Raw genomic sequence first — 26,125 nt, forward strand, 5'->3', positions numbered from 1 at the left:
TAATTATCAGTAAGTGATTATTCGATTAATTGTATTAATTAATTTATTATTGTGCTGTAAATATACCATAAAGCCCACTTTACTTTTTTCTTTTACTCCTCTGCATTTCTAAGACAAATATTATACTTTTAACTCTACGTTTACTCCATTACGTTGTAGTATATATATATAGTATCAGCTGTTATCAGCTGATACTCCAAAAGTGTACTTACTGTGACTGTCCAAAACTGCAAGTTTGAATAATTTGACCATGGCTTATAATTCTCACCTGTCATTTGAAGTACCTGTCACAGTCACAGTGACAGGTATACAACATCGGATCACACTTTTTGATTGCCTGCGAGTTTGGCCTTTCTTCCTGCTCCTGCAGAAACCATAGAAACCTCGATCACAATCATCACAGAGTGTGATGGCCCAATTTACTTCCCTGTAAGTCATCTCCTCAACCCTGCTTGGGCTAGTTCCCTCTGTCTAGTCACTAGACTTGTTCTTCAATTTCCAATGAAGAACACACCGTCCTGGCACTAGGACGGTGTGTTCTTCATTGGAAATTAATAAAGCTGGTCTGCCATCACCAGAAATGACTGAATAGGAGCAGACATCACAGGAAGAAAGAAAGACATTTTCTCAAGAAGCGTGATCTTCTGAGGTGCCAACGTTCACAGGTTTTCCAATTAGTCTGAACAATTTCTGTGACTATGACGGGCTCCCAGGCCCCCATAGTGGTTGTGGCCCTAAGCAACCACATAGACTGCTTATGCCAGCGGCCGGCCCTGCTCTGTATTAATGCTATACCCGCTGGGATACTGTAGTAATGCCCGAATAACAAATCTGCCCTGCTGCCTATACTCTTGTGGAACATCTTGGAATAGTTTTTGAACAGGAGGTGGGAATGCTCATTGAAGGAAAGCCACAACAGCCTAGTCTCGCCAAGATGACCTTTGCAAACCGTTCATGCAGCTGATGATGACGTTGACCTGGTTCATATAAATATGGAACTTTCCACCAAGTACAATGAGGTCTTTTTTCTTTTCAGGCCATTTCCGTATGAGGCAACACTTTCAGGAGTGCACCAATATCAGACGATCAAATGTTTGTGAGTCGCATTGTAATCATCACTGTGCCACCAACATGATATTGGTCATATCATGTTGAGGTTTTGCCACACATTGTGAAGGCACACATTTTCTTCTCCAGCCACAGCTTGTGTCATGAGATTGAGTCCTAACCAGTTAAGAGTTTTTTTTGCCTGCTGCAGTAGTGGTAAGCAAAGAAACATATGCTTTGGTAACATCTATTCACCATCAGTGATAGCAGACATCTTGTTCAAAGGATATGACTTAGATGATCGGGCTCCTCACACTGTCAACAGTCAGGCCATCACATATATCATCAACTGTTAGAGGAGCAAGAGTATTACTTATCATCACATGTGTATTACTAAACAGCAGTTCTTGTTTGGATAACAGCTTCATTCGGCTGTGTGATGAAGTCAGATGTGCAGGTGAAAGCTTTGTCATTACCAGCAGCCTTTCTCTTTGTTGACCAGACATGATCACTGATTATTAACTGGGTCTCGGCAGCAGAAGAAAAATCGGTGTCAATTACCTCGAGGCAAACGCTGCTTTTGCAGAGCTCTTTAGAATGAAACTATTGGTTTTCTCATGCATTTCTCAATGAGTCAATTTAATAGGTCTCTTTGTCTTAATTTTCCCAGGTTGCTTCATTTCAGTTCACTCACAAAAGATACACACTTGAGGGAGGAGAGATTAGCTTTTGCAAGCTGTTAGCTGCTGTTAATGAGGCAGACAGCGTCTCTGAGATATTGAAGCTTCGAAGGTCTCCTCATGAGTATCCCTCAATCAATGTACATTTTGAATAAAGAATTGGTAACAGCGTCTGTGTTAACCAACTGCTAACATGTCAACACCTTGCAATGATTCTGGTATCTGTCTACATACTGTACATATAGGCTGAACTACTGGGCTGGGCCCCACAGGGTTTATCAATACCTATCACACATGTATATATGCACAGAGCAGGAGCTTGCACTGGGGCTGAAATTAATTATATACTGTGGCTCACTGCCATGGAAAGATCCCTTTGTAGAGCATTTGTAGAAAGAATGTGTACCAATTTAGGCTGAAATTCATGATGATTATAGAGTGTAACATTTCAACAAATCCCCCCCCCCCCCCACACTTTCTATAGTATGAAGTTATTGGGCCGCCCTAGTGTAGCGGTTAGAGCACACGCCTTTGTGCAGATGGTCGTGTGTTCAAATCCTGCCTGGAGTCGACGTCAACAAGGCCATGCGGTCGCAAAGGGTTCCTAACGCCAAATCAAATGGGTTCAGATCTGAGCTGAGACTCCTGCATGAGATGTGTCTGAAGCCTGTCCTGGACGGGAGTCTCCAGACGTAAAAACGAGGAGGAGATAGTGGGAAGTTATTCAGTTTGCTATGGCCTTCAAATATAGCTATTGGTACTGAGTGTGCTCGGCTCTTTTTAGAAGTTACCTTGACTTTCCAAAATGCAGTGACACTGAAAGAGTACAGTGCTAGGAATATATGTGAAACTTCGTTTTATTTGTTTGTCATCTCCGCGCCGTTATCTCTGCCAGGCCGAAGGCAGGGCCACAGATCATGTTTTCGACCCTGTGTGTGACCGATTATCTTGTGTATGTTGCCAGTGTAAGCCAAGGAACTCAATTCCTGCATATTCATTTTCATGGTAACACTATAACAGCCTACTTTATGTTTTGCCCTATCATGTTTATGTTTTGTCCTATATTGAACCATATAAGTCATCACATAAGGGGTAGTGATGGTATTGAGGGAACATAGGGCTGAGGGACCATAGGTGTGCAACCATCAGTGGAGCAATAAGCATACATGTGTAAAGACTTAATCTATCCTGACATTATTGATCTTGTGTCAAAGGCACTCTGGCCTTTTTTCTGTGGAACTTTTTAATAATTCAGGTGTAATCATAATAGGTAAACATACTGCCTACAGCGTATCATGCCATGTTTATTAACAGTGGTTGAATAGTGAACATACGTTGCACGCTGTAGGCTGATGTCTGTGATTTGTTTTGTGAAATAAATTAAACTAATAGTTAAATTAACGTCAAAGCAATGTGGTAGGCTAGACAGGTCACAGTGTACAGAAGGTAAAGCCCACCCACATACATCACAAACCTAATGCATATTTATTTACTTATGTTTAAATGACTGTAGATGTGTTGACAGAGGTCTACAAGTATAAGTGTGCTACCTTATGTTCACTGGGTTTATGAAACAATATCATATTTAAATAACATAGTTCATGTGAATTTCTATTTTCATATAACTTGCTTTGCTTTCACATCACATGGTCGGATATGAACTGTTTTTTTTCATCCATTGAGCAGTGACATAAACAGAAAGGATCCAGTACCACTGAAGTGTTTTGGGAAAGTAGGCTAGTCAGGAATGTAGGCTATTCAGAGTGACACCAGACAATGACTAAAGATTAGGGGGAAACAGGATCATTCATCTTCACCTGATCTGTGAAGTGCCTGGAATTATTCATGGCGTAATTGAATAACAAAGAGTCAGCACCATTGTGAAATTTGTCGTGGTGTAGATTCCTGTTGCATAAATATTTGATGTCACTCCCATAAACAGCGATCTTTGCTAAATGTGTTTGCAAAAGTGCTTTGCACACTGCTGACGTAAGTTACAGTGTCCCATGTGAGATGTGAGAAAATGCAGAGCTTCTGTTTCTTACTCAGATTGCACCTTGGTTGTACAACAGTGATTTCACCATATCATACCACATGTATAGGCATTAGGCACGGTAAATACATCTTGTCAACACAACTATTAAGGTGGATTTCATAGACATCGCAAAAGGAGAAAGTAAGAGTGTAACAGAGAGGACCTCTGTTACTGATGTTTGGCACTTTATCCAGTGTAACGATAGTTCATGTAGACACGGAAGGCGGTATGTTTATATACTTCATTCACACTCCCCGGACCCCCCCATTCGCTATCAGTTATACAGTCGTACTCCTTTAAGTCAGTACGTTCAACCTCTTGTCATTCTCATTCGCTTCAAGCTAATTACTCACGCCCTCATACCCACAGTGCAACTCGGGCGGTTCATTTAAGCAGCCTATGTTCTCTGTTCAGTCTACGTGCTTCGCTGTCTAAGCGGTGTGTACAGCTGCTTGTTTCCAAATTCCCTCCACCTCCTCGGCCTCCTCCCCGTGGCATCTAGTTATTATTGTTAGGTTGATTCTGTGTTTGTACTGTGGTTCTATGATTCTGTGTATTGTACTTCTATGGATTGTACTACGATTGTGGTTGTTTAATTATGCATTGAAGGTTCAATGTTATGTTAAACTGTATTTATGCTTTTATGCTTTCTGTCTCTCCTCTGTCTCTCCCTCTCTCTTCTTTCCCCCAACACGGTCGAGGCAGAAGGCCACCACCCTAGAGCCTAGGGTCTGCCTGACGTTTCTCCCAGTTAAGAGGGAGTTTTGCATTGCCACTGTTGCAAAATTGCTTGCTCAGGGTGGGATTGTCGGGTGTCTTCTCTACATGTAAAGTGTCTTGAGACAACTTGTTGTGATTTTACACTTTAATTAAATTGAATTGAATTGAATGCTCTGCTCTGCGCTGGGGGTTGTGATTGAAGATCTGTGTCATGTTTGCACAGGAATCGTTTAATATCACATGAGCAGAGTCACACCGTCAAACTTGAATGCAATATCATTGCATATATGGGTAATGGTTAATATGGTAATGGTTAATACATGGTAAATGGTTCATTAACTGTCTTGTTATTTCTGAGCTGAAGTTTGCACAGTTGCATTTTGCACATGATTTTATTATTGAATGATTATCATGAGGGGCAAGTGCAATGTGAAATGTATGAGTGCAATAGAGAGGGTAATGCTAAGTCATGATTGAAAAGCTTAACATGTACCAAGTGGTTCTGTGGCCAGTGTAATTGGGCTGGACAAAGTCAGAATGTCAGAGGGGGGTTGTGATATACATTTGTAGTTGCTAAGGATATTGTGGTTATGTAATGTTGTAGTAGTGTGAAGAATGTATATGTATTTGTTGTTAATTGAAGTTTTAAGATAATTGATGTGGGTTATATATTTATTGTATGGTTATTTATGTAGGCTATATATGCAAGATAGAAAACACCCCTTGACATGGTGCAGTCCAAGCTCATTTTCTCAGCTGGCTATAAAGTGCTGCCAGTTGACATCATAGGAGAGCTGTGAGTGAGAGACAAACACCACCATGCCAAGGGTGCTGTACAGTTTACCCATATATGTCATTGGTTATGAATAAATACACCTTTGGGTTAAACCCTACTCCAGGCCTCTGTACTGCTTCCAGACGCAAGTCGGGCATTCTCACAAATAATTAAATTACATTATATGTCAATTACCGTTGGCCTATTTCATATGATCCATTTCATATGATCCATAGTTTGAAGCTATAGCTTGACTCGAGCCAAGGTTAAGACCCACGATGGTGACACTAAATAGGACGCCCGCATCCTTGTGCGGGCGTCCTACAGGGTGACAACCTGGCCCCCTTCCTGTTTATTTTAGAGATGGACCACACCCTGAGACTCGCAATCAGCGGCAGGGAGGAGACACTGGGGTTCACACTGGTCCTGAGGAAGACTAGGCACAGAGTACATCCCATCACGATTACCAACCTCGACTATGCACATGACATCGCCCCAGTCTCGGTTGGACACAGCAGAGAAAGGAAGAGAACTACTACTGGCAGTAGAAATGGAGTGCAGGAAGATCTGCCTCAATTTTAATGCCAAGAAAACAAAAGTATTGGCATTTAACACAGTGGACAAAACCATTGCTACTGCCAACAGGAGCTCGAGGTAGTCGAGGACTTCAAATATCTCGGTGGCTGGACTGCTTCAACGAAACAGGACCTGAGGGCACTTTCCTGGAATGTCCTGGGATGAGGAGAGTGTGTAAATCTGACATGGGAGAAGACCTCAAGAGGCAGCTGTTCGTAGTGGAGTCAGTACTGTTGTATGGGGCAGAGACATGGACACTCACAGCACAGCAGGAAAAGGTAATGGATGGTGTCTAGTCTACACAAGAATGCTACAAATGGCACTTGGTGTCACATGGGTGGACCACATCAGAAATGTGGACCTCTACCGGGTCACAGACAAGGTCGGAGAGAGAAGAAGGAGGCTGGCTGGGCACTGTGTCTGGCACCCGGAACTGGTGGCAAGCAAACTGACACTGTGGGAGCCAACCCAAGGTACAGCTAGGAGGGGAAAGAGGCGCACCACCTACGTAGACACACTGTGGTGTGACAGCGGAGCTAACAACACTGCAGAGCTCAAGACCCTGATGCTAGACAGAAGTGTATGGAGGGGAGCAATTCAGGAGTCCTGAGTTGGTGTTGGCTAGTCTGCACTCGCTTTGCATTGCATCATCGCATTTCATTTGATATTCCAGCTGTGAACAGAATGCAATGGAGATTAGAGGAGCAGACTGCTGCAATGTCCCCATGGACTTGGACACTTAGTTGCGTTATTAAACCTCTCTTTACTGGTCAGTCCGCAGGTCTCTAGGCAAAAATGTCTTGTTTGTAATGCAGCCTTGTATAATGGCCTGCCTGACAGAATGTAATTAGAGAGAGCAGCGCTTTTCTTGGGTTTTGCCCATTACTTCCATGGACAGATCCATAGCTGGGTCCCCAAAGTCCTGCTCGCTAATGAATCTGCTCCTGCTGGGTCTATTGGTGGCCACAACCTCTCTGGGAGATCATTATTAGAGAATTCCATAGGGCAGCTGAAATGGCTTAATGTATGAGCTTGTAGGTCTGCGTCATCTGTTTTCCACATGTAAAGACGACTGCATAATGCATTTGATTATGCACGATGACTGAGCGCATGCAAAGTCCCTTTACTCATTAGCAGTGACAGCATTATATTTCTCATCACATCGTGATTAGAGATCTTTACAGCACATTAAAATGTTTACAACCTAATGCATATTTCAATGGTTTCAGAGCATGTACGTTATGATTGAAATATTTAAGTCCATTATTTTTTAAACGAATATGACTCTTGAGTCTCTTTTTTACCATTTACAGTAGCTTCTTTGCTTCTTTGTTAGACATTTCATTGTGAATTAGGAAACCATGTAGGCTACTGCTTCCTATGTAAGAAAGCAACGTTATGGCTAAGTGAGGAGTCGGTGAAGGTTGCACTGGCAGAGAAAGTTGAGAGCTTAAAAAGATTCAACCAAAGAAAAATGTGTTGAGTAAGCACACAATACCATAGGCTCTCATGGGTTGGCAGTCTGTGTTCTTTATTCTATTTTAGCGTTCTATTCTTTGTGTGCCCATTACATGATTGCTGATGAGTAACCGATATCTTTTTCAAAATGCTGAAATAGATAGCCCTGTATCAGGGGCCACAGCTGAGTAACTTCCCATTCATGTATTGTTTGAGTGTCCCTACCCTCAGGTCAGAACAAGGCCGGTAAATATTTGTAGGTTTGTTTTACTGATTTTATTGTTTACACAGCAGCCAGATGCTAAAGATTGATAACTAAACAAAGAGGCTGAGTGAGGGAGCAAATTGATTCCTTGTTATGGGGCTGAGTGTTTCTCAGATAAGGCAACATGGCCTGGTGTTGTTAGAATCATATAGTTTTTGATCCCCTCCATCCCCGTCAGCTTTATTCACCCTACCAGCTGTTTTTGTAGTACATAACTTACAGTACATCTGCATCTCAGTAGCTCATGTACTGTAGAGTATGCCTGTGTAGAAGATTATGAAAGACAAAAGACAATAGTTACACATTTTCACAGGATGCTAATTAACTATAACCATCAGTGATTAGTAAATATCAGTAATTATTTCCGAAGAAAAAATTTAAAAAGAAAGAAAATGGCAGCTATAATAATTTAATTGATGTTAGCACCGAGGGCCAGAGGTTCAATGTATTCAGTCAAATAGTAATATGTCAGCTCAGTTGATTTATTTGTCCTGTCCTGCCAAGTAATGATACAAATGAAAGGACGTTCTTTATTTGCTTCAGTTCATGACCGCAGTAGCTTTTTTGATGGTTGAAAATAGAACTTCACTTTTCTTTTCTTTATTCTTTTTTTTACTCCTACTATAAAAATCACTTAAACTAATGAGAGTGCAAATTTAGTTAGGCGAGGACTACACAAGAAATATAGCTTCTAACTAATCAGTTTTGCACGGCGGCCCGAACCTCTAGTATGATAAAAATCTAATCACATGGATCTAGGGATCCACATGGGAACGGCATTGCTTCCATGTGGATCTCAAACTTCGTGTGGCCAGCCATCGACATCAGTCACCCCTATGTCATATCTATGACGTATACTCCAAATTTGGGCAAGGTTTCAGCCTGATCCGAGCTCTATTGACTTCCATTTTGAAATGAAATATTAAAATATTAAATATTATTTAAAGACGTAAACATAATGTAGGAAAGAAAAGTGGAGGCACCTTTTTGGCCTACTGGCAGTGTGCATTTGGCGCTGATCAGTCGAGTATTTTGCAAGATTAGCTCCAGAGAGATAGACAAACCTCTTTCAGCTAGCCTCCTGCAGAGCCATGTCGTAAAACGTGTTTCGAATCAGTGACAGAAATGGAAAACTAATCCAAATATCAGTAATTATTTCTGAAATTAATAGTTAACACCGAGGATTTTACTGTGTAGTTAAATTATTTTTTTTGCAATTCTATGAATTTGACATGGGTTTGATGTGTTTACAGGTGCTGCAGATGTACCTGCCCTTCTGTGGCATCGCAATCTCCAACGCTCAGCTCTTCGCAGCCTCGAGGAAGGAGTATGACAGGAGTCGGGTAAGGGCAGACGAAGAGGAGGAGGGGGAGGAGGTGGGGGGATGCAACTATAGGACTAGGTACGTCCTCCTCCATCTCCAGGATCAGCATTCCTTCCCTCCCCCTTGATGCTGACAGCAAGGCTGAGTATTGATCAGCAAACGGCCCACTTGCTGCCACTGCAAAGGGGGATAAGCGGGCGCTGTGGAGCCCCCCGTGGACACGTCCTCTGGTTCTCTGGATGGGGGATGGGCTGGCAACCACATGGGGGGGGGGGTCGGGGCGGCTGGGCCACGGTGTAAATCTCCAAGGGAACATCTAGAGAGGCACTAATGCACGTCACACATTGATCTCTGACGGGGAGAACATAATGAGAACTGAGAGATCAGTGAAAGGTGGAGAGAAATGGGGAAAGCTCCTAGGATTTTTATGTGCTCTGCTGTATTTAATTGTATTGGCATTGCCTTAGATGGAGAGCCTCATTTGTTTTTTTATTGTGGGAAGCTCTCGTGTTGTATTACCCCGTCAGTTTATGCTTTAAAAAATAATGATGATTATGCACTGATAGCTTAAGCGAGCAGCCAAACGTCTTTATTCAAAAAGCCTTGAGTAGCACTTGCCGACAGATGGTTTATTCATTCAGTGTTGCAGCAGCCTCTGTAGGCAGGACGTAACACCACAGTGGTGAATGGTTTTGTTGTTGGTTTACACACACAGGCTCTGCTCGAGGTTGTCAATGACCTGTTTGAGGAGCAGACCGACCTGGAGAAGATCGTCAGGAAGATCATGCACCGCGCCCAGACGCTGCTGAGGTGCGAGCGCTGCTCCGTGCAGCTGCTGGAGGACATAGAGTCACCGGTGCTTATTTTTCTGCTCGTCCGTCTGTCTGTCTGTCTGTCTGTCTGTCTGTCTGTCTGTCTGTCTGTCTGTCTGTCTGTCTGTCTGTCTGTCTGTCTGTCTGTCTGTCTGTCTGTCTGTCTGTCTGTCTGTCTGTGGTGGAAAGTAACTAAGTACATTTACTCAAGTACTGTACTTAAGTACAATTAGTATTTGTACTTTACTTGAGTATTTCCAATTTCCAATACTCTTACTTCTACTCAACTACATCTCAGAGGCAAATATTGTACTTTTACTCCACTACAGTTATTTGAAAACTTTAGTTACTAATTACTTTTCAGATATAAATTATTATATTATGAAACATACATTAACCGCTTTAGCCCTATTTTATACCTAGGCTATTTGAAAATAGCCGATCTACAAGCTCACAACGCGCCGCATCGCGACGTGTTGTGAGCTTGTAGATCTGCTATTTTCAAATATTTTAGTACTTTTACTTTTGGTACTTTTAGTACATTTTGATGCCAATACGTTTTTATTTTTACTCAAGTAAATGTTTTATTCTCGACTTTTACTTGTAACAGAGTATTTCTATATTGCAGTATTGGTACTTTTACTTAAGTAAAGAATTTGAGTACTTTTTCCACCACTTCTGTCTGTCTGTCTGTCTGTCTGTCTGTGTGTCTGTTCTCTCTCTCTCTCTCTCTTCTCTCTCTCTCTCTCTCTCTCTCTCTCTCTCTCTCTCTCTCTCTCTCTCTCTCTATCTCACTCTGTCACTGACTGTGTGTGTGTGTGTGTGTGTGTGTGTGTGTGTGTGTGTGTGTGTGTGTGTGTGTGTCTGCCTACCTCTATGTATGCTTGTGTGTATCTGTCTTGTGCATATACTGTATAAGTGTATGCAGCTTGTCAGTGTACTGTAGTGATATTCCCATCCATCAAACCCCCACAGGTGGTGAAGTTCACAAAGTCATTTGAGCTTCTGTCCCCGAAGTGCAGTGCAGACGCCGAATATAGGTACAGTAACACCTAATGTCTTAATACTGTATCTCCCACCTCCTGCCTAATGTATACGGTTGTACTAAAAAGTATTCATACACCGCTACAAATCTGGCAAAAAATTAACAAACTGTCAACTTAAAAGAAATACTGTCAAACCCCCCAGGGCTCAATACTTGGTCCGCTCCTTTTTTTCTCTCTACACACCAAATCTCTTTGACCCAGAATAGGGACTCTAAAGTTCAAGTGGTTAAAGCATAGATTGATTTGAAAAGTATTGATTTAAGTCCATGACTTATTAACCTCGTAATGAGGTTTAGCTGACAAAACAGACTCAATTATTCAGGTATGTTCTGTAATGTTTTGATGACTATGGAGAAGATTGAATCAAACACAAGCTCCATATAGTTGTGTTAACATGGACCTTAATATTCCACTAATAATTGGAATGATAGCTCAATCAGAATGAAAAATGCCTCACCTCAATTGGAAGAGACTGGTCCGATCCGTTCTGATCGGGAGTAAGGAGTGGTTTACACCTTTAGATAATCAGATCAACAGGAAAATATTAGTGCCTAATAACCACATAAACACTTATTCTGATAATTTCTGCAATTGGAATTACTTTCTGGGCATGTTTGCCCCACGTAGTGACAAATTACAGTATTAAAATAATATAACCTCTCCTTTAACATGAATCGACCATCATGCCATTCTGAATTCAGAATTCAGAATTAGAACGAACAGCAGAAATGCATATACAGCAGAAATGCATATATTGTTCCTGGGACACGATGTGGGACCATCTAGAAAATCTAGAAAAAAATTATAAAACCTAGCGGAACTACTTGAGCATGTGATTTCTTTTAAAATTATGATTACATTCTTTGGGGCATGTAAACGTAGATCACTTTATTTAGAGCCCATTGAAACAGTTCAGTTGGAATCGGAATCAGAATGATTTCAGTCATGAAATATCGTCCATGTAAACAAAGTCAGTGTCAGTGACATGTATTCACAGTAGTGTGATCCTATAAATTATGCATATGCATTGTTTATGCAACACCTATAGCTGTAAACCTCAGACTTTCCCACGGCCTTTGCTGCATGTCACTCCCCATCTTTCTTCCCATTTCCTGTCAGACTACTGACCTATCAATATAGGCATAAAAGCAAAAATCCCAGAAAAGAAAATGGGGATTCTTTCGGGCATATTTCGATTTTTCTCAAGATGAAAGTGGGCGAGAATTCCATCAAAGTTAATTGGCCATGCTGGCAGTTTATTTAGATACTTTTGCTTATACACTACATTGACTACAAGCACTCGCCTGCCAGTGTCATTGTGCTGAGCGACATGTCGATCAGCGTGTTCAGGTTCTGGTACTCAGCATTGGTCCTTTGCACGACTAGCGTAACTGTAAAGTCTGCACAAAGAACCAGTTCACTGGTTTGAGCCTCCGCCAAGGACAAACAGACCGGTGAAGGTATCTGTCAGGGAAACTTGGTGGTGGTGGTGGTGGTGGTGGTGGGGGGAGGGGGGGGGGTGGCTGGCAGGGGACTGAGAATTGAATATTCTGGAGCACTGCACAAGTAATATGCTCATTCTGAATTGAAGGCATGCTGTAGGAACCCTCCTTAATTGGGTTGTGGTGCTTCCCTCCCCTGCAAGGCATGGCTCAGCCGAGAGAGAGGGGCTTAATATTGTGTGGGTTGTTTACGGAAGGGAAAAAGAGAAGCAAAATGGAAGACAAATCACATCCTCACCCCAGTGCTTGCTATACAACTGACACAGACACTCCAAGGCAGCAGTGATAACCACAACGGTGATTAAAGAAAAGCATATTTGCTGAGGAATTATCTGTAATAAGGAACAAGCATAAGGGAGCCGTATTACCTTTGTGGGTCCATTTACTGTATACACTTGGAGTTAAATTAACACTCAGGATTTTCCTGCAGGCTGCAGGCTTACCAGTTTGGTCTGTGACTGGAGAGACATGTCACTTTTGATCTACGGTTGTGTGATACTCTTTCAGTGACAAATGACAAAATAAATAACCATATCCTGACTCCCGAGTTATAAAGTCCACTGCATTTAAAATCAAACTGAGAGAATTAAGAGCTTCTGTGGTGATGCATGTCTTGTTCCTAGAGGTTCATATCTGAATAGCGCGGAGCGCCGTGCGAGATTTATGTGTGTAATTAAGTGAATAAATCTGACGTCAAAGGCTGAGTGTACTGTAGGATTTGTAATGTACCTTCCGAATCCCCAGCCGCCCCCATGGGGAGAGTAATGTTGAGCTAGTGTATGGCTCTGCCGGTGTATCTGTGGCAGCTAATGACAGACAAGAGTGAGAGATATATGAGAAGAACAGAGAGAGAGACAGAAACAAAAGAGGAGAGGAAATCTAGCCATCAGCGGCAGCCTATTCCCTTTTGCAGTGAGCGTCATATCCACACAGCCATATCACTAGATCAAAGAGATTCAAAACATCTGACATCAGCTCCTCTGCATCTTTCTGATACATCTGACATCAAAACATCTGACAACAGCCCTTCTCCCTATCTTTCTTGTCTAAATAAACCACATTGAACATTTAGCATGTTTGAAGGCAAAAAGTCAGTGATAGCCCTAACGCTGTGAATGTGAATGGAACCTGCGTGCAGAGATGGAGTCGGTTCTCTGGTGGGGTGTGTGGGCGTTTGGTGTGGAGGAAGACGATAAGACAATTAACTTTTCATTACTTCATAAGCTGCAGCAGAAGTTTACTGATCTCTATGAGACATTCATTAAATACACATAAAGGTAAAAGGCGCTCTGTGAGGGGAAATAACGACAATCTTTCATGCGTGTATCTGAGGTAGAAAGGGGAAGACAAGCATCCTTACTTGAATATGATCAAGTAAAAAATTGATAAACATTTCTACAAACAAAATAACTGTAGTACAATGCACATCAGGATACTTAATAGATAGATAGATATTTATTAATGAATTAAACAATTAAAGAAAAAAATTCAAACGTGTTTTGCATGTCTTTCCTTCCTCAGATTTGCTTAATTTCTTTAAACGCTTTTATTACAATATCAACAGTTATTAATGAAAGGAGTGTGAGCGTGGTTCTGTGCCGTCGATGCCTCTCTGTTACAAACAGACACATTTTTGGTCTTTTTTTATTTTGTCATACCTACCTGCTCTTCTTTCTATGCCCCTATAGTTTCAAAGACAGCATTGAGAAGTCTTCCTACTCAGACTGGCTCATCAACAACAGCATTGCAGAGCTGGTGGCTTCCACGGGTCTGCCTGTGAACATCAGTGATGCCTACCAGGATCCACGATTTGATGCCGAGGTAACCATTTCCACACTCTCAGTGAAAAAAGAGAGAACGTATGATGATGTTATGAGTGCCATGCGTCTCATGATTGACATAACCTAGATATTTCCTAATGATATAATTCCAACCGACCATATACTTAAAACTCCTAAAATGAAACCTTGATCGATGGTTCATGAATCAATTAAAATTCTCTATATAGGTTTCCAGTACTTGGTCTTAATAGTTGTCTCAGTAATCTCTCTGATAATAGTTCATAATCTACACTGGTATATAGCTATTTCTATATTCTCATGCACAATGCTATTGAATATTCAATTAGTGGTGAAGCATGTATGCATAGTTAATATTCCAGCAGCAAAAATAGAATGCATGCATAGTTAAATAATTAAAGAACTTACACAGTAAAATCCTCAGTGATCATTTATCCATTTGTAAGAGAGGTACCCATATGGGTCCATTTGTTTATACTTGTACTCCCTCACTGTCAGAGTTAAATGAACATGATTTCACGGTGTACTTGCCACACGTCTCTAATGATGTACAGTATACAACAGTGGTTCTCAACCTTTTCTGGATTAGGGCCCACTTGAAAATCTCGAAAGTGTTCGCTGACCCCTTCTAACCCATTAAGACCGGGAACGCATCTGTGTCATTTTAGACTCTAGTCATATTTTATACTTTGGCTATTCAAAAACAGCAGATCTGCAAAAAAAAATCATGAAAATGTGTGCAACTCTTCGAATATAAGCTATATAGTATATATATATATTTTTTTTTTAAGCGAACATTTTTAACTCAAATCTTGGCTCTGGGGGGGGGGGGGTCGGTTCCTGGAACAAAATATTTTGAGATGGGGGGGGGGTCCGCGGCCAAATAAATTTTGGGGGTCCTTGACATGAAAAAGTTTTGTTCCAGGGACCACAGATTTGAGTTAAAAAATTTCGCTTAAAAAATATATATATAGCTTATATTTGAAGAGTTGCACAGAATTCTGATATTTTTGAATAGCCAAAGTATAAAATAATGGTTATCAGGCTATAGCTAAACATCTAAAATGACACAGATGCGTTCCTGGAAGTGGTCAGATGGATGGGTTGCGTTGCATGTTCAGAGCATGTTTATGTGTGTTCAATGGAACCAACATTAAGTTCCTATTTATCGGTATCACAATGAAAACCATTTTTTTCAGATTTGGAAAGAAAAAAAATATCTTATGAAATGTCAGTGTCTCAGTATTTTGCCAATTAGTTGGGGGCCCACTTGTGATATCCTCGTGGCCTACCAGTGGGCCCCGGCCCACAGGTTGAGAATCCCTGGTATACAGTATGTACTTATGTACAGTATGACGCAAAGTAACCCCTGGCTTGTGTTTACATGCCCCTGGGTTTCAGGCTGACCAGTTCTCAGGTTTACACATTCGCTCTGTTCTTTGTGTACCCATATGGAACAGCAGCCACCAGATCATAGGTAAGAGGCACACATGGGACTTCCTTTTTGTTTCGCTGGACCTATCATGATCCTTGACTGTGCAAGGATTTGATTTAGTAAAATAATATTTTACTAAATCAAATCCTTGCACAGTGTAACGATACATTTTAACAACGATTCGATACGTATCACGATACTTGGTTGTCGATACGATACATGAACGATACAGGTTAATTTAGAACGATACGATATGTTTCGATTCAGTGATTTAGTCGATACGATACATGAACGATACAGGACAGGTTAATTTAGAACGATACGATTCGATTCAATGACTTAAAATCGATATAGTAACTATTTATTTACCCAAAAATTCTGTGTGAAAAATAAATACCTGGATACTGGATATAAATCCCTCTTTCTCTTTTTTTCTTCTTAAAAGTACTTAGTTTGATATAATTGATTATTTGCATTGCAGAACGATTCGATACGATTATTTGCATTGCAAAACGATTCGATACGATACAAAGTCAAACGATACGATATTTAGCTGTTTGCATATCGATATAGTAGATCGTTGAAAATTCAAAACGATGCATCGATGCAGTTACTGTATCGTTACGGGCCTATAAAATATTCAAATGAATGCGTTACACACACACACACACACACACACACACACACACACACACACACATACACACACACACACACACATATATAAACACGTATATAAAACAGAGCAATTTGAGAGTAAAATGTACGTGCAGAAGAAAGATTAGAAAATCTCAATAAAAAGCAGTGGCAAAGCACTGATGCCAGGTAGGCAGCACTTCCTTCATTTTTCATTCATTGCTGCATTGTAGAGCAGTAGTGAGGCAGAGAAACGAGAGCGTGCGGCTGAGTGTGAGGTTAGATGAATAGGAAATGAGTCTGATTAGAGCCCTGCTGCGCCATCACACCGCACACAGAGGCGGAGTTCCCTTCTCCTGTGCTGTGTGCTTTTGTGTTCCAGAATGAGCCCCCCCCCCCAGGCTAACACTGCTCTGACACGCTGATAAATCATTGATCCTCCAGCCTGGTGTTGGCGCTGGATATTGCAGGGCGAAGGCTATGCTAGCAGCTCCATTCAGGCCCACTGAGGTCTGACGCGGGAAGTCATTAGTTTTGTTTGAGTGCAAAGTGATCACAGATGGTCAGTTGAAACCTCTGTGTGTGTGTGTGTGTGTGTGCGTGTGTGTTTGCGTGTGTGTGTGTGTGTGTGTGTGTGTGTGTGTGTGTGTGTGTGTGTGTGTGTGTGTGTGTGTGTGTGTCTGGTGCACTGGTCTGTAGGTAGGTAGGTATGTATGCATTTGTAGGGAAGGGGAGGACAAACAGAGCTGAAAGAGTGTGTTATTCACACAAAAGCAGCACAGATAATTCTCAAATCAAGAATCCATTCAAGCACAAAACTGATATTATTTTTTGTTGTGGTTGTGGTTCAGTGCTATGCTCTCCCTGTGTGCTCGTCTGGGGTATCTATGCAGACGTCTGCTGGGTGAAGCAGTAAAAGTAATTTCCCCTCTCATGGGGACCAACAAATTCTTCTTTACCTTTTATAATGGCAATCACAGTAATAAGTTCAAGTGTTCTGACCCAAGAAAAATGAGTTCCTTGGTGTCCATTCATTAAGGTTTTTTTTAATGAGAGAGGGGAGCCCACAGCCTTTTACTGTGTTTCTTCATTATTGAGACTGGCAGTAGGGAAGCTGAGAGGGAAACATTAGTCTTCAGCGGGGGCATATGTAACTCTGGAGACGAGTCACTTAACCACTATGCAATTATCATCAAATTGTTATATTCACATGGTGGCCATTTTTCTCTTGCTTCATTGCTCGGGGATGTGATAGATAGGGTGTTGTATATTTCACTGAGTAGTAAATCCACTCAAATCCAGTGGTGACTAATTTAAATGGTATAAAGCCTAAATTAGATTATGGCTAAACAGTGTTAAAATATTGATATTTTTCTCACATTGGAGAAATGATGGATTTGACTGCATAATTCAACACTATGCAAGACTATTTTAGATAGATCAAACTCTGTAATGTAGAAGAATGATTTCAGGTATAGTAATAAGTAGCTTAATTTAACTCTAAAGGTGTAAAAATGTGTCTTTATAGATCCAGTTGTGTTGCTATGGATTTCTAGTTACATAGTTACAGTTAAAAACATGTCTGATACAGATTCACTTGATCTCTAAGAGAAAAATATATATGGACATACATTACTGAGCACGGACACTGATTAAGCATTGATGAAAATACAGTACATCTGCTTAATAATTTGAGCTTTTACCTACCGTTTTAAGCCTAACTTATACTTCGCCAAACGACCTTGTCGTGCAACAAACAGTATATTTTCAATGGACACCCTCATTTGATGAAGTATAAAGTAGCATGTAAGGGTGCCTTCTCTTCTTATGAAATATAAGATGGTCAGCGCGCCTCCAATAAGACAGAACAAAATTAAGTGTGTGGGTTCTGTCTCCAGCTCTCTATAAGCTAACAATTAGCTTTATCAGCAAAGTCCTGGCTATTTCTTTAATTAAAAGATAAAATGTTAGAATTCTGTGTTGTTTATCCAGACCAGGGGACATTGCTGTCAAATGAAAGCCTTCACTCAAACATGAACATGCATGGACATACAAGCATTAAGTGAATCTCCTGTCAGGCATATAACATACATTAATAGGTTGCTGGCTTGAATTGCAGTATATTACTACATTTCTCTGTAATTTTCCTTCTATCTTCTGCCATTATAATGAATGGGATGCTAATACTTTACACTCAGCAAAAAAGAAAAATATCTAACCCTTTTACCTAGTCTAAACGGTTTGACATGAAAGATCCAGTAAATTAAGTAATTATTGCCATTGAAGTCATTAAACTACACATACTGCTGTTTATGTAAAAATGTCTTATGGCTGTAGATGTATCCTTTATTTACATTTCTATTGTAGATTTGTGTCAGTGACTTGGAGTGTACACAGGAGTGTGCACAGTGAATGGACCCTTCGCTAAGCCCCACCCACTCCACTCTGTGACTGGTGGTGCGAAGTTAGTCACACCCAGGCCTGGCAGCGCCTGGCAAGCTCTGCTTCTCACCCATTGACTTGCATGTTAAATGATGGCTTTTCCCCTTAAAAATAATCGATCATTTCAGGAGCAAGAGCTTCAAAATCTCTTCTAAATCTAGTCAACAAGGCCTGCAGTAGGCTATGCACTGGACAAATGTGCATGACATTATTTCAATAAACTAAAAACATGGGAAATGTTAGAGGGAGTAATAGCCATGGATACACGACGGTCGACTGTCACGACCGTCATGGATGAACTTCAACCTGGTGTTTGCACTTTCTCCATTTATGGCTCGTACATCTACATAAACGTTCATATTTCAAATATGAAGTGCTTAAGTGCGAAGGGTCCATTCCCCATTCTGGTTCCTTTTTTACAGTCTCAGAGTAACAGTTTTTACTGTGTGGGGGGGGGGGGGCGATTCTCTACTAATTAGGGCTAGCTTTTGTGTAATATACCTGAGCCAATTCCAGGCCTCACAACTCAGAATCAAAATCAGTTTTTATTTTTATTTTGTCACATCACAGTCTTACAGGTGTAATGTTTTTCGTGGACGCTCCCATCATTTTGTAGTATTCTGTGAGAAAAGAGAGTGAGAGCAAAGGGAAAGAGATAGAAAACCAGTTAAATAGAACAAAAAAAGATATATACATATTAAAGATAGCGTAGCCTATGTGAAAGCAGATATATTATACATGATATTTTGGATGTTAGCATCATATGCAGGTGTGAACATACTATTTTGAAACATTAGCATCATATGCAGGTGAAGAAATGTAGCAGCAGCATCAATGCATTATCTTGTCAAGATGACATCCTGGCTGAATGGGTTAACTTGTCCTTGTATGTGTCTAACAGGTGTGGCTCAAGTGCTCAATAGGCTGGATGGTAAGCCATTTGATGATGCAGACCAGCGTCTTTTTGAGGTATTACAATTAATTTGTGCTCTGGGGAATTATCGGGAGTTAAATATTTGTGGTTTAATGTATAACTGATCAGTCTGTGTCAATCTCCTCTCAGGCATTTGTGATCTTCTGTGGTCTGGGAATCAACAACACCATCATGTACGACCAAGTCAAGAAGTCTTGGGCCAAACAGTCAGTGGCACTGGATGTAAGAACAAACCACTTGAAGGGCTCATTAGTGTGGTTGCCCGAAAGGGCAACACACCAGAGTACTTGGGCGACTTTCTTTATTGTACCTTTCTAGAGCAACCTAAAGTTGCTCTAGCGGCACACACTCAAGCCATATGTCAAATCGACCGGCTTCATCGGGAATCGTGTGCTTCCATTTTGCTAAGTGATTTGTTGTATAGTTTAATTTATATTAATTTATTAGTTAATATATTTTTCCCATTGACTTGAATGGGAAAATGTGAAAAGTCACATTCAAGTATTTTTCTCTCGGAAACTGTAAGGGCTGCAGTTACAACACTTGGAGGGGAGGTTCATAGTCCAGTGGCCTACATACTAAAACATTATTACACTAGTCGGCCTCATGGTGGCGCTATAACAGCCCACTTTACGTTTCGGCCTATAACTCTTGAACCGTAGATTGTAGAATACATTTTTATTTTCCCCTGGATTCCTTGGATCATGACGCAACTCTCCCACTCGCCACGCCCATTTGCGTCTGTTTAGATGTTGAATTTTCTTCAAAACACACTTTTTGCTCCTCCTACAGATTTTGTCCGAATCTCACAAAAATTGGCACACATGATCTCGACCTATGTGATAAACATATATAAGCGGAATTTTGATAGTCCCTTCCGTTCGTCCGTAATAGCCTTCCAAAGTTAGTGGGAGGGGCCTATTTTGAAAAAAAAAAAGCCAACAATCATGAACAAAACGTCCAATCAACCCCAAATTTGAATCAAATGTCGAGGGTCGTGTACTCAACGAATTACCAAAAGCATTTCTACTTTGATCCATAAGGGGCACCACAAATGTGCAAAATGTAACCATTTGATGCAAAAACATGATCAATCCCCTCAAAATGAGATACAAGTGATCTCAGGAGTGATGTGGCAGGATCCAATCAGCAACAAAATTAGGGCTCACTTTTATGCTCCAAGGTTTATTCCAATCAGCACCAAATTTGAATCGCACGTTGTGTGTTCCTCCCAGCGTATTCCCACGACTCGCGTCGGTGCAACCACACTTGCAATTTCCCCAAATTGCACCTTTCTAGTTTATACTTTGTTGCATGAACGTGCAGCTTGATGGAAAATAACAGATTTTTGTCTAAAAACAACACAATCGTGTGATGAAGTATACATTTGGCTTAAGTTTCTTTTCCTTCCCCAACTGGGATGCTGAACAGATCAGTTCTCTTGTTCATAGCCCCACTAAGGGCGAGGCTCTAATGATGATGTAGGGTCTGTTCGTTCATCAATTCTGTCGGTCAGACCAACACTTTGGTCCCAAATAAGAAAACTATTATGTCGATTGCCATGGAATTTGCTGTGCACCCTCATGCTCCCTAGCCTAAAGGACTTACTATTGAGTGTGGTGATACCATGACCTTTCCTCCGGCACCACCCTCAGGCCAAAATGTCAAGACATCTATATGGCAGATTGCAATTTTGGTGATCCCATGGACTTTTCTTTAGCACCACCAAAATTTGCCAAACTTTCCACTTGCACACAACATATCTCAAAAACTAATGGCATGATTGCCTCTACATGGGGCATTTGCAGACTAGGAGCAGGCAGAAATAATTAGACATAATTAGACATTAATAACCACTTCTATAGACGGTTGACTGAGTACTTATGTGAATATAGCTTTGTATACGTTACATTGAGTTAGTTTTCAGAATAAGGCAGGAACTGACAGTGAGGCCTTGAGGCTCATGAAGCACGCCTGTGCTCATGCCAAGCAGCCGATGACCCTGCGTATCGACAAATGTGGCATACAAGTTGGCAAGCCATGGTGGATGGAATACGTTATCATCTGTTTCAAAATTGCACATCCATAGGACGTTGGGTGAAACAGAACAAGTCATTCTGACTATTTTGTATTGTTCTTTCTGTTTTAGCCGAAGCCTACTTTGTACAGTTTATATATCTTTTCAGCACTGTTCAGCCTCATACTCAAGCTTGGAGTTTTCTAGTGTTCCATTTCTGCTGGTACTGCCCAGTTTAAGGACAGGGAAAGTAACGAAACAAAGAGTTGGATCATCATAATCTTCAGAGAGACCTGTGGATCTAGATAGATGCATTGCTTATGGAATCGCTGAATAAACATTTCATGTTTTTGATTAAATAAGTGCACATCTGTGCAAGGTATGTCTCCCAGGAAATGAGGCAAGTGTAGTGATGGATTCAGAGCTGACATCTCCACTAGCATTCTTGATCCCTGTGGGACCTCAACTTCTTGCCGTCCACTGATATGCAGCAATAGTAACGTGTTGTATTTTCAACTATGGTCTAATTAACATTTAAAATGAAATAAGTACACACAGTAAAATATATGTAACTCCTTTCTTGCAGGTACTGTCCTATCATGCCACTTGTTCCAAGACTGAAGTTGACAAATTTAAGGTAATGGATATTACTGTTTTGCACATTACTTTTATCCCAGCAGAACAGCTTATAGTTCCAACCTTTGTGGTCATTAACATCCCACTCCCATAGCAAGAACCCAGAAGGCCATGCAACACTAATATGAAATGCCATCAATGGACAATCTTTGCGCTGTTGCACCGATAATGAATAGGAGACTGTGTTTGTGGACTATGTTTGTTTGAGATTTTACACCTAAATGAACTTTATGTCATAGCAGAGCTAACAGTTCTTGATCCAGAGAATGTACAGTACCCATAGCCCTGGAAGAAATGTGTGATATCACAATATCCACAAAGTGACAGTTCATTACTCTTCATGTTCACAGATAGTCTAGACTGTCCACTGGCTCATAACATAATATGTGAGGCTTGCTGTAGTGTGGCATTTTCATTAAACATAATCCTAAATAAAGATACAAAATCTATGTCTTAGTTTTGTTGTCATTTCAGTCAGCAAGTGTATTCAGGAGATGAGGACTTATTTGGGATGTATGTATTTCTTCCCGTTTCCTACAATATAAATTTGAGTCTCCCAAACTGTACACATTTAGAACATTCAGCAAAACGGACTGTAATTTGCAGCAGAGATAATTGTAATAATATAGACTCATGTAATAATATTACTTAAGCAATAATTCTCATGCTGGTAATATATTGTGATTATATCATGGCTTTAATCCCCATTTCCGTGATATAATATAATATGATATATCACAGTGTCACAGAGTGTGTTATTGCTTTTGTAACACAGTTGCCAGCGATTTGTGGAAAACATTGTCCCCAAATGTTTATGTTGCTAACCAAAATCTAGCATAGCAGTGGGTACTGTCACTACAGTGGACAGTTCCAAGTCGACCATTTTATAAATAATAATAGACGGAGACCCTATTGTATACAAGAATAGACTAATGATCTATCCAAGCACTTATGTATAGTAAGATGCAGAAATATTTGGTGCATATAACTTAAAGGGATTGTAGGCGATTCAGAGATAAACAAAGAAAAAAACTCCAGCAGTTCTTTTCCCCGACCACCAGGGGGTGACGCACGGAGGACTTCCATAGAGTTAAGGTGACTTCTAAACGGGCCATGCCGAATATAGGTTACTTTATTCGGATACAATTCGCGGAACTGCCCGCCCCTGCCGGTTCTCTGAATTTTTATTTTTAAATAGGCTCTTTCATGACAAATTGACCACATATATGAAGTTAAACAACTAAATTCTATCCAAACGCTATCTGAAATGTAAATTATGTGCCTCAAAAACGAAGTTTGAGAGCATTTTAAAACCGAAAGTAAAAAGTTCACACGGACACGGACGCGCACGGATGCGCACATGCGTGCGTTAATTTACGGCCCGCCACAAACATAAACAGTAGGGAAATACGGATTTCAGAAAGAGGACCCCAGCATCATTATATAGTGGCTGATAGAGGGGAAAAAATGCAAAATATATATATAGAGATATTTTTCAAATTTAGGCTTAAAGGGATACTTCACTCTCGGGCCGGGGACACATTTAAAAAAAATATTAAAAATAAATGAAAAAAGTTATGGAAAATTCATGGCCCCCTCACACATTAGTAGGACACTCTAATGCGTGAGGGGGCCATGAATTTTCCGTAACTTTTTTCATTTATTTTTAATATTTTTTTTAAATGTGTCCCCGGCCCTAAAGTGAAGTATCCCTTTAATGTTGCCAACAATCCCTTTAACCATAGGCAGACAATATCCTAGGTATTTAGTTCAGAATGCAACTGGTTCACTTGTAGACCCTTTAATTAAGAGAACTATTTCTAATTGGAATGTTGGCACGCATTACCTTCAAATGGGAAACATGAAAAAATCTATGGCAACTGAGAAAATAATTGATTACATGTCTCTCAGTCTTCAATTTCCAATCGCTTCCAAGTCCTGGAGTTGGGCGTGAGCATTAATATGCGTTGTAGAGACTGGAGGCAATACCATGTCAGTTCCCGGATGAAAATAAACTAATTGCGGTGGGCCTATTTGAAATGGATTAGTGCAATCAATAGTCAATCACTCTCATTACATTATTAATACAGTCAAGGAACAGGAAACAATTCATTCTTAATTGACACAACATTTCTGTAGATGTAGATATGACCTATTTTTCTTCAACATTTATGGACTGCCTTCAACTCCCTCCACACACCCCACCCCCACCCCCCGTGGCCATTAGCACGACGCAAGAACTCTGCTTTGCAGCCTTGCTTGTGTGATCTTCCAGCCCCCTCATACAGCGGTGTGCTCTGCGCTCTGCTCCATGCCTTTATGCACGCCTTTCATAACTGCTCTACATATGGAGGCTCGTGCACTCGGCTATAGGATTCCACCGAAATGTAAATGTCGCTGACAAACAACCATGGCTGTCATTCATAGCCCAGAGGGCACTGAATTGTAGAGGAAGCCACCTTCTGTCCTGAGAGACATACAGCTGTGTGAGGAAAAATGCCTACAGTATGTGGCCTATGATATGACATATCTGGTATTGTATATGTAACAGAGAAAGGAATGTTTCACTTGTGGAGCTGTTTGCCCTGTAAGAATGGCAGGCCATAAAATATGGCTCTATCTATGCAGGGGTTTGAATTCTAATCTGTATGCTGACTGTAGGATGTGCTGTGGGTCTGCACAGTTTGATCTTGTGCTCATTAGAGCTCTCTAAAGACCGCCGTAAAGGTTGGTTGAGCACAAATATGTTTAATAGGAATCACTGTTTTTCTGTGTTCAGAAAAGTCATTGGTGACTACAGTTAAGGTTTGGTCAATGAGCTTCGAGAGTAAACAACAGTCATCTCCTCTGGTAAAGAGTCCTCATTAATCTGAACTTTTTTCTGAATGAATCCTCCGAGTCTTAATTAGCATGTTTCCACATCTCTCCCACTTCATAGTGTCTGACTTCTGACCTCTGCCTCTCTCAGCTCTCGTGTTTCCTCTCTGAACTCATATTTCCTCTTTCCTACGCTCTGTTTTTGTTTTGTTTTTCTCGTGCTTCTCCATAACAGGCTGCTAACATTCCTCTTGTTTGTGAGCTGGGCATCGATCTGCTTTCCTTTGATGATTTTTCTCTGGACGTGGATGCCATGATAACAGCGGCTCTGAGAATGTTCACGGAACTGGGCATTGTGCAGAAGTTCAAGATTGATTATGAGGTGAGATCTCTCCGTCTCTGGGTCTTCACTATCTTGTCCGCCTGCATGTATCTCTTTCTCTACCTGTGTGTCTGTCTGCCTGCCCCCTTTCATGTCCTTTGGACGTGTTTCAGATCAGATTCAATTGAAGTAGTCCAAAGCTTGGCGTGCTCAACCCACAGAACTTGGAAAAAGGACGTGTGCAGACTCTAAACAAACAGTAATATCAAAAGAATAAGAATATTCAATGTAGAGCGAAAAAACTAAAGTCACAAGTATAGAACCCTGTGGTGAACCAAGTAGCCTATAGGGTTAATGTGGTTAATAGCCATACATGTTCTCCTTGCTCTCCAGACACTGTGCAGATGGCTGCTGACTGTCAGAAAGAACTACCGCATGGTCCTGTACCACAACTGGAGGCACGCTTTCAACGTGTGCCAGTGCATGTTCGCCATGCTAACGGTGAATATGGAACACTCTCACTCTGTATTAGCGTCATATCACCTATTATATAATATTGAATCTGCACACCTGTTATCCGTGCATATTGGGTTGCCCTTATATTTGTTCTGTTCTTTAATTACCGATTTCTCTTTGCCTTCCCTGCAATTTATTCGTGGTTCAACTTAACAACCTTGTGTCTTACTAAGCATACAAACAGCAGATGCTGTGTAGATGTTTGCTTGAATAGAGTCCCCAGAGAATTGCCTCGCAGTTCCTGGAGCTTTTTACTTTATCATTTCCGCAGGGCAACGTGCACACACGCACACACACACACACACACACACACACACACACACACACACAC

The 26,125-nt window shown here is 40.9% G+C and overlaps 1 protein-coding gene across 3 annotated transcripts in view; it reads left to right on the top strand.

Moving 5' to 3' along the window:
• The window catches only part of pde11a (phosphodiesterase 11a), a gene marked incomplete at its 5' end in the record, with an annotated part of 46,170 nt that overhangs the window by 9,150 nt on the left and 10,895 nt on the right, over positions 1-26,125 (top strand). For 2 of the 3 annotated variants that reach the window (XM_080412408.1, XM_080412410.1), the window contains 10 exons: positions 8,810-8,899; positions 9,596-9,736; positions 10,668-10,732; positions 13,929-14,061; positions 15,441-15,516; positions 19,454-19,521; positions 19,616-19,708; positions 22,090-22,140; positions 25,192-25,338; positions 25,672-25,779. In XM_080412408.1, the coding sequence (XP_080268534.1) occupies positions 8,810-8,899; positions 9,596-9,736; positions 10,668-10,732; positions 13,929-14,061; positions 15,441-15,516; positions 19,454-19,521; positions 19,616-19,708; positions 22,090-22,140; positions 25,192-25,338; positions 25,672-25,779 (972 nt within the window). Of the gene's footprint in view, positions 1-8,809; positions 8,900-9,595; positions 9,737-10,628; positions 10,733-13,928; positions 14,062-15,440; positions 15,517-19,453; positions 19,522-19,615; positions 19,709-22,089; positions 22,141-25,191; positions 25,339-25,671; positions 25,780-26,125 lie in introns of all 3 variants that reach the window. The other variant, XM_080412409.1, reaches the window with a different exon arrangement.

The sequence above is a fragment of the Gymnoscopelus braueri genome (assembly GCF_963280865.1).
Source record: "Gymnoscopelus braueri genome assembly, chromosome: 18".
In the NCBI taxonomy this organism is placed as follows: Eukaryota; Metazoa; Chordata; class Actinopteri; order Myctophiformes; family Myctophidae; genus Gymnoscopelus; species Gymnoscopelus braueri.